This window comes from Excalfactoria chinensis, chromosome 8 (assembly GCF_039878825.1).
Source record: "Excalfactoria chinensis isolate bCotChi1 chromosome 8, bCotChi1.hap2, whole genome shotgun sequence".
Lineage (NCBI taxonomy): Eukaryota > Metazoa > Chordata > Aves > Galliformes > Phasianidae > Excalfactoria > Excalfactoria chinensis.
The window spans coordinates 23,032,797-23,042,094 of NC_092832.1; the positions used below are offsets into that span (position 1 = coordinate 23,032,797).

The 9,298-nt window shown below is 44.8% G+C and overlaps 2 protein-coding genes across 2 annotated transcripts in view; one reads left to right on the forward strand and one right to left on the reverse strand.

The window, feature by feature from the left end:
* Positions 1 to 714, reverse strand: part of SLC1A7 (solute carrier family 1 member 7) — a 40,892-nt gene extending 40,178 nt beyond the window's left edge. The window contains exon 1 of the mRNA XM_072342813.1: positions 574 to 714. Coding sequence (XP_072198914.1) covers positions 574 to 714 — 141 coding nt within the window. The remainder of the gene's footprint in view (positions 1 to 573) is intronic.
* A 1,320-nt stretch (positions 715 to 2,034) lies between these two features.
* Positions 2,035 to 7,944, forward strand: CPT2 (carnitine palmitoyltransferase 2). The gene is made up of 5 exons (XM_072342817.1): positions 2,035 to 2,214; positions 2,936 to 3,016; positions 3,132 to 3,238; positions 5,186 to 6,490; positions 6,963 to 7,944. Exons 1-5 carry the CDS (start codon positions 2,081 to 2,083, stop codon positions 7,292 to 7,294), a joined length of 1,959 nt encoding a protein of 652 aa, XP_072198918.1. The 5' UTR covers positions 2,035 to 2,080; the 3' UTR covers positions 7,295 to 7,944.
* Positions 7,945 to 9,298: the final 1,354 nt, after the last annotated feature.

Sequence of the window (9,298 nt, forward strand, 5' to 3'; positions counted from 1 at the left end):
CATTGACTTTGCATGCTCGAAGCATTCAGCAGTGTCTGTTGTCCTGTTTACTGGCAGACTGATACAGAAACAAGTACCCACAAAGAGCTTAGCTGAAGAACACTGGAGGAGAAATCCCCAAGGGACTTTAATAGCATGGTCTGTTCACAATGGGAGACCATTTGTTACATTGGTACTAAAATACCATCAGTGTAGCACAAAGATCTGTACCTCCATATACCTGATGGTGAAAAGTATTGCCGGTGTTTTCCTTAGACTCACACATTCCAAACTAATATAAAATCCAGCAAACATACTGTTTTAACATTCGTGTAGCTTATTATTCATACTCACGTTGTTACAATGGGGCTGTGCTGGATTTATTAGTGTCTTAAAGACCAGAACGTTTGCCATACACATTGTCTGAGAACTGTGAAAAGCCCCAAAGAGCAGTATGTAGATTAACAAACACACTGAATTATGCACATTGAACAAGTACACCAACACGCTTTTTATCCTGAAGTTCCACAAGTTGCTGTGCCTTTTGTTATGTGTTTTCCCTGCACTGATGCACTCTGTTGGTGCCACACGTACCTGCTGAGAGAGCCGCCTCGTCCTGAGGAAGAACCCGAGGAGACAGCCAATGGTGACCGACAACACCGAGAGGATGAGCAAACCATTCCTTTTACAAACATCCTTGATCCGAGCGAGGATCGCATCCAAAGCCACCGCCATGGTGTCCTCCGTGCTCCCTGGAGAGGAATCAGCATCCCATGGAGAGAGAATCCACTCGCTCCTCTTGTTGGAGAGGAACAGACCTCGCTCCGTATAGATCAGATCAAAGCACTTCCAGTTCTGCTTAGCTGACCTGCAAGGTCACCCCTCTGCCAATCGCCACCAAGCAAGCAGCTGGCATTATTGTTCCAAATTAATACCGACAATCCTATTATCGACTACATCATTAAGAGCCTGCAAGAAGATTAGGGGGCTCTGGAAAATTAGAACGGAATGCAGTAGTATTTCTAAAACAAGACTGCCTCGAAACAAAGTGACGTGCTCACAGTGCATTCCCTGGTCTTCCCAGTTCGGGGTCTGGCCGTCCACCCCTACAAAGGAGCGGTGTAAGTCATGCACACCAACACAGAGAAGGAATGTTACCGCATTGTTTTTCTGTGCAGGGCAGAGCGGGTGACATTTTCAACTGGACTATCACAACAGGGCAAGCCAGGTAAAACTGGACTTCATTAACTAAAGCAGGCTTGGATTTTTTTGTTCTCCTGACCAAAACAAGAGTGAAGGTGTAGCGGAAGAACCACGCACTGATCAGAAACCAGCAGCACGCTGCAACACAGAAGGAAAGCTTGTGGCATTTGGCATTTATTATCCTGGAAGCACAATGATTTCACTTTTTCTTCCACCACTCTGTTGATGAGAGTAGGGCCAATTTACTTTCAGAGGATTATCAGAGTAAGCCGCAGGGATTGCTTTCCTTTCCCTCACCGTGTCTGCACTCTGTACCAGTGCCGTTTTCATGAGCAAAAACACAGAGCTGTGACTGCTCACCATGCTGCACTCACTGAAATGTGACCGCAGAGCCTGAGCTACTCGCAGATTGCTCAGTGCTTTAATGGAAAATACTCCACAGAACTAATGTGAGTATCTGCAGTGCTGGTTCATACTGCAAGGCAGCATGTGTACGTATGTGTCATGGGTGAGCGAACAGCGAGCTCGAGGGTCAGCAAATGGTCCTCCCTGGAAGCACGAATAGAGCCCTGTATGGTCTGTAAGACGAATGGACACACACACACACCTAACAGAAGAGAGATACATGGGTTCTGCGTGGAGTGCGGACAAAACAACACAACCACGTGCGATTTCCTTAATGCTTATGCAAGGAAGTACCGAGCCCACGCTGCCGTCTCAGTGCAGACACAACGCAGACAAGTTTGCTGCCGTGACGGTGCGCACACAAACACGTTCCAGACGAAGCAATGCAGCAGCTCCGCTTCCGAGCTGCGCTCCCCACCGCGGGGCGGGCGCTGCTCGATCCCGGCTCGGGCGGCGGCAGCGGGAGGAGCCGCAGGGCGCGTGACGGAGCAACATGGCGGCGCGGCAGCTGGCGGCGGGGCGGGCTGTGTCGTGCTGCTGGCGGCGGGCGTACAGCAGCGCGGGCGCTGCCGAGTTCCTGCACCGCAGCATCGTGCCCACCATGCACTACCAGAAGAGCCTGCCCAGGTACCGCGGGCCGCTGCCTTGTGGGACCGGCGGCCCCGCGGGCTCCTCAGGGAGGCAGGGCCTGGAAGGGGCGTCCTCGGGCGGCGGGGCGAGGGGGCTGAGGTCGGGGCGGCCAGTGGGACTGCGAGGAGAGCGCAGGTGTCCTTCCTCGCGGTCCTGCTCAGCCGGGGTCGGGCTGGGCTCGCTGTCTGATTGTGGGCGCTCATCCGTTTCGTGTTGGGGCAGAGAGGAAACGTACAGTGATACTGGTTGGAAATGGGCAAGAGAACGGCGATGCTCAGCACCCAGCAGGGAGCGAAGGGCCTCGGACGGGAGGTGGCTGCCAAAGCGGATGGTTCTGTGTGGAGCCGGGGCCGGACCCGAGGGACCTTACGGGTCCCTTCCGACTCGGGATGTGCCGAGATTCGGTGGTTCTGTGAAGTTAAACCTCTCTCCTGCATGGCTGCTGCTCCTTGCAGCTTTTTTTGTCACTCTGTTGCCTGCGAGGTGCTGTGACCCTTCACTGTAGTAACAACAGTCGAGTTGTGCTTGTCATGAGGGCATTATGCTGTGATGACATATATTTATCTATTCCTTTTCTCCTTGCATAAGAGTCTTCTAAGCCATTGAGATAATAAGGGGTGTATGGAAGAATAGAGGGAAGAGAAATTGTGGCTGTAGTGTAAGAAGCTGAAACCTCATCAATATCATTGCTGAAGTTTCTCTGTTCCCCTTCCTTCAGACTGCCTGTTCCCAAACTAGAAGATACGATTAGGAGATATCTGAATGCCCAGAAACCTCTGTTAAATGATGACCAGTTCAGGTACGGACAAATAAGATAGTCGTAATGCAGTATCATTTGTAACTTGCAAGTTGAGTGTTACATATTGAAAATATGCATTGTGACAGCATTTCACGTCTTTTACTGATTGCTGTAGGAAGACTGAAGAACTTGCTCATCAGTTTGAAAAGGGAATTGGAAGAGAGCTGCATGAGCAACTAGTTGCTCAAGACAACCAGAACAAGCATACTAGTTACATCACAGGTATGTTGACCAAGGGATACTCTGCTTCTGTAGAGTTCTAAAGGGTAAGCTGTGTAAGGGGCGGCTGGGGTCCCTTGGTTTGTTCAGCTCGGAGTGGAGGGGGATCAGGGGGGGCTTCATGGTAACTGCAGCTATTCACAGGGAGAGGAGGGACAGCAGTTGAGCTCTGCTCTCTGGTGGCAGCAACAGGGTCTGAAGGTACAGCAGGGAGCTGCATCAGGGGAGGGTCAGGTAGGGGTGAGGGAAAGGTTCTGCCCTAGAGGGTGGTGGGCACAGTCCTGAGCTGCTGGTGCTTAGGGAGCATTGGGACACCGCTCTCATCGGGTTTGGTTTTTGAGCGATCCTGTGCGCACCAGGGTTTGGACTTGGTGATGCTTTGGTGAACCTTTCCAACTCAGGTTATTCTGTGTTTCTGGGATTCTAATTGGATGCAGGAGTCTTTAGGTCATCATACTTCATAATAGGCAGCTCATAATGCTACAAATAAAATAGGCTAAAGCTTAAGCTCTCTGTTGCATAAGCTTGGAATAACATGCTACGAATGTTGTCTGTGACAGAAACTGAGAGATACAAAAAGTGAAAGATGAGAGTAAATGAATACAAATTGAAGGGGAGGAATATATAGCTTTTAGGTTCCTGATTGTTGCTTCCACTGACTTCCAAATGCATACATAAGCTTGTGAAGGTTTTGAATGGATGGGTGGCAAAAAGGGTGGAAATACTCAAATACTTGTGGAATTAGGAGTTCACATGTTGTCCTCACTGTCTACCGAGACTACTCATTAGGCTGTTGGCTTTGCAAGTTGCACAGCAACCACAAATTCTGTAGAGAATAGCAGGGTATTTCATATAAGCTGCTGTTCAGTTTATTAGCTCATGCTGTCCATTCCCTTTGTACAGTAGGTGGGGCTTTAAGTGCTGCTGACTATGGTGTTTGCCAAGGCTAACCAACGTGTTTCTGCCCTGTGTCAGTGAACTACTGAGCATTTATCTTTTATTTAGATATAATTTGTTTTTCAGGCCTCACAGAAGATGTTCTATGAGTGTTCTGCTTTGTTTCTGAAAGTATGTATAGTCGCCCCCATTCTTAACTTTCAAGCCAAGGTTAAAAGGCAATGTGATAGTGTGGAATGTGGTTACTAATCGATGAGGACCAGGAATTATGACTTACATTCTTGAGTTAACCCCTTGCCCTTCCTACAGCCCATCAGCTGCCTTTGGTGGCCATGTGCTTCTTTGTCTGCTTCCGTACATCATGTAGTACCAAACCTTACTGAGTTCAGAGTTGTTAATAATTGAGCCTACTTAAACAAATGAACAAACAAAACCAACACCCTTCCTGCCTTTGCTTCCTGGAGTTTTGTTTCTCAGAGACAAATGTGTAGGCATGACCACATTTTAGAGCTATGATGGACTACCTTGGTTACAGCAAGGACTGAACATTTGCGTCACATTTTTCTTCTTGATATGTCAACAGGCTACATGATGGAGTGAGACTGTCTTAAAAAACCCGTGGGTATCAAATGTAATTTTTCCTGAAGTCTGCTCTCAGCCCGGAATAATTACCTTGAGGTTCTCTCTTACCTCATCATTTTGCCAGTTCTGTTCAATGTTGATAGTATCAGTGGATAGAAAGAGGAAGAAGTTATGATTTGTTAGAGACATACAGAAAACAAGGACAGCTTCCCTCATTGTAAATAACATTGACAATCTTTGTACAGACAGCTCCAAATTCAGTGTTTTTACAAGTAACCAGCAGTGCTCTTTTCATAAGTGGAGTTTGGGAGAATCCTTGGAGGAATTATTGCTTATGTTTTTCTTGTTCGTATGTGCTGCAGTAGGGATTTATTTATGATCACTGGGGCAGGATATTGACTTTCCGAACATCTGTCTGATCCTGAATGCTGCTTTTATGTTCTGACCTGTTTCTCAACTCTCTGTTTTCAGGTCCCTGGTTCGATATGTACTTAAAAGCACGTGAACCTGTTGTTTTGAATTTTAATGCCTTTATGTCTTTTAATCCTGATCCAAAATCTGAATATAATGACCAGCTTATACGAGCTACGAACATGACTGTTTCTGCTATTCGTTTTATGAAGACCTTCAGGGCTGGTTATCTTGAACCAGAAGTTTTTCACCTCAATCCCCAAAAAAGTGACACTCAGCTCTTTAAGAAAATTATCCGATTTGTGCCTTCTTCACTTTCTTGGTTTGGTGCCTATATGGTCAATGCGTACCCTCTAGATATGTCTCAGTATTTCAGGCTTTTCAATTCTACGCGGCTGCCTAAACTCAACAGAGATGAGCTTTATACAGATGAAAAGGCAAAACATTTACTGGTACTGAGAAAGGGGAATTTTTATGTATTTGATGTTATTGATAGAGATGGAAATATGCTGAAACCTTCAGAAATACAAGCACACTTGAAATACATCCTTAGCGATAACAGTCCAGCTTCGTCCTTCCCTCTTGGTTACCTCTCCAGTGAAAACCGAGATACGTGGGCATTGCTGAGGAAAGATCTACTGGATAATGGCAATGAGGAAGCTCTTCGAAAAATAGACTCTGCTGTGTTTTGTCTCAGTTTAGATGATTTTCCTGTTAAAGACTTTGTGCACTTGTCTCATACTATGTTGCACGGAGACGCTGCTAACCGCTGGTATGATAAATCCTTCAACCTTATCATAGCTAAAGATGGCACTGCAGGAGTTAATTTTGAACATTCCTGGGGCGATGGTGTGGCTGTGCTCAGATTCCTGAATGAAGTCTTTAAAGATAGTACCGAGGTACCAGCTGTGAGCCCTCAGTCCCAGCCTGCTTCGGTTGACTCTTCCACAGCAGTACAGAAACTTGACTTTAAGTTGAACGATGCCTTAAAAGCAGGGATTACCAAAGCAAAGCAGAATTTTGATGCCAGTGTAGAAGGGCTATCTCTTAATATGATTCAGTTCCATGGAGGGGGCAAGGAACTGCTAAAACAGAAGAAGGTAAGCCCGGATGCTGTGGCTCAGCTCGCCTTTCAGATGGCTTTCCTTCGGCAGTACAATCAGACTGTTGCTACGTATGAATCTTGTAGTACTGCAGCTTTCAAACATGGACGCACAGAGACTATACGTCCTGCCTCTGTCCATACAAAGAAATGTTCGGAGGCTTTCGTCAGGGAACTGTCCAAGCATAGCACAGAAGAGCTGCAGGAGTTGATTGTGGAGTGCTCAAAGTACCATGGCCGTCTGACAAAAGAAGCTGCTATGGGTAAGCAGGATGATACCAAACACTGTTTGTCAAGGTTGCTGTAAAAGTCTACTTCATACTAGAGAGATTGTGGATGCCCCATCCCTGGAGGTGATCAAGGCTCGGTTGTATGGGACCCTGGGCAGCCTGGTCTAGTATTAGATATGGAGGCTGGCGGCCCTGCCTGTGGCAGCAGGTTGGAACTTGATGATCATTGGAGTCCCTTCCAACCCATGCCGTTCTATGATTCTGTGAATTTTGATTCCTGGTTGAAGCTAGCAGTGCAACAGCCAGCCGTCGTTCTAATAAGTACATTAGATGCATTAGATGTGCAGAATGTCTGGGTTACGAAAAATATTTCTTGCTAATACTGGAGAAACTCTGAGCTCTGCAGACTTTTTGTGGCTTAAGAGTAAGGTGAGATCGAAATAAGTGAGTTTACTTCCCACAGAAATCAGTCCTATCTCTAATACTTGTTATTTTATTTCAACAGGTCAGGGATTTGACCGACATCTGTTTGGGTTGCGCTATTTGGCCTTATCCAAAGGTATTGCACTGCCTGATTTCTATCAAGACCAAGCCTATGCTCGACTTAATTACAACATCATTTCCACAAGCACCTTGGTTAGTCCAGCTGTGCAGCTAGGAGGATTTGGCCCAGTGGTGCCTGATGGCTTTGGAGTAGGATATCAAGTACATGATGATTGGATAGGTTGCAATGTTTCCTCTTACCCAACTAGAAACGGTATAGAATTCCTTCAATGTGTACACAAGTCACTAGAAGATATTTTTAATGTTTTAAAAGGCAAGAAGGGTAGTAGTTAGTTAATAAAAGAGCTGGAACACTTTACAGTTGTGGTAGAAAAGACTTTTTCTGATTGGCATTACATACCAACCAGTGTTCAACGTGACAAACTACTAAGCTCAGTTGGCTTCATTTATATCTTGATAAAACTTGAACACTATGTAGCTTCAGTTTGATTCTTTTTTTTTACATTAAAAAAATGAAGCACAGACCCTGACATGTTCCAGGAAATAAAAGCATTCACAGCATTGACATGAAGTAGTGCAGCCATCTATTCAAACAGATCGACGTGTCCTTAAAACACGTTTAGAATAAAAAAGCACTGTTAACAAATTTATGAACTCATACGTCTTTGCTGTGAGTTTCAGTCAATAGCACCTTTAAACTCTTTGACTTAAAAATACTACAAGCAATAGTGTAAAACCTGAAAGAGCGATTACATAGGCACTTTCAGTAAGCTTGCTTACAAAGTGGTCACACTTACTTTCCTCTTTAAACTTGAATAAATCTCAGAACTGGTTGTACCTCAACACTTCGGAGCCTTTGCAATGTAACAGCTTTTTGAGAAATGAAGAATGAAGTGAGAGGCTTTAACTAACCTGCCCTCACCACTGCACTGTTCAATTGACTGCAAAAAAACTGTGATGTAATAAAGCTATCTGCTAGTAACTATGAAGTTCTTTTATTACCTGATCAAAATTGTACAGTATGAGTAGTCCATTTATCAATAGCTTCTACTTCTTATAAGGGTTAAAAAGAACACTTCTGAAAGCATGCTGCAGTGGTGTGTCTCACCTTCCATACATGAAGTCTGTCCAATAATCTGCAGCTTTTGTTTCTCTGTGTACATTTGCTCTTATGCCTTAAAAAAGAACTATCACTGAACTTTATCTTCTGGGGTTCTCTGCAAATTTCCTCCTACAGCAGAAACCTAAGCACAATGTTTCCTTGAACTGTCTCCTTGCTCTTGTAAGCTGTGACTTTAGATGTTGTTTATTGTACCAAATGCCAGAGTTTTAGAGCTTACAGACGGGTCTTTAATGCATCAGGGTTTGTAGTAGGAATTGTAAAGACCGAGTGAGCATACACATCACTAAAACTTAATCATGCTGTGAATGCAAGATCAGAATCATGTGGGCAAGTTCTTCCTGCTGTTCCTGGCTCTGCTAAAGTGGGTGGGAGCAAAAGGGACCTTTTAGCCAAGGAACTCAGAGTTGCTTGGAGTCAAATGTAGATGCCATTTGCTGATATTCAACCTCTTGCAGAAGATTCATTGTGGTACAGATAACATGAACTCATCAATCTTCATAACTTCCATGTTGTTTTTATTCTGGTTAGATGAGTCATTCTTGCAGCATGCTTCTTTCAGCATAGTACTCCGCATCGTGGACAGCCAATATACTGGTAGAACCTGAAGTCTGAGCATGTTGGTAGGAGTGACGTGAGTTTTAAAGCTCAGAAACCTATTCACCTTTACCCTTCTTTTGTGTATCTCAGCTTTCAGATTTGCTTGGTATCTTTATTTAGTGCAGGAAGTGTAAGCAACACCACAGTATGTACTGCAAGCACAAGGAAGGGGAGACATGCTTAAAATATGTAACCCCAAAGGCTTATGAACTTCTCCTTGTCAACTTTTTTTTCAGAACGGGTAAGAGGTGTAAGTGCCAACAGCAGTTAAGCTTAGTAAGTATTTTCAGAAAAGCCACTTCTGTGTCTTTTATAGCTTTCTGACAGTTCAGTATGTTAACATTTCTGCTCCAGCAGTTAGCGCTCTCTCTTTACCAATGCTCTTAGCCATCTCCTAGGCATAGTGGGTATAAGACCTTATTTGCTAGAGAATGGAATGTGGATATTTCTTGGTGATTAATTAAAACTTCAAGGCAGTGAGTCATCTAAATACTTGTTAAGCAGCAGTCCATCTCAACCATATGTATTCACCCCCCAAAAAAACAGTAAGAAAACATCTGAACTCAGCTAGGCATATATAAAACTTTAAGTGTGTACTCAGACCAACCTGCAAGCTC

What these genes read in the sequence shown, in the direction of transcription:
- CPT2 (XM_072342817.1), top strand. Translation starts at nt 2,081, where the DNA reads ATGGCGGCGCGGCAGCTGGCGGCGGGGCGGGCTGTGTCGTGCTGCTGG. An exon ending in TTAAATGATGACCAGTTCAG is followed by an intron (nt 3,017 to 3,131) that starts GTACGGACAAAT and finishes TGATTGCTGTAG; the next exon opens with GAAGACTGAAGAACTTGCTC. An exon ending in GCATACTAGTTACATCACAG is followed by an intron (nt 3,239 to 5,185) that starts GTATGTTGACCA and finishes CTCTGTTTTCAG; the next exon opens with GTCCCTGGTTCGATATGTAC.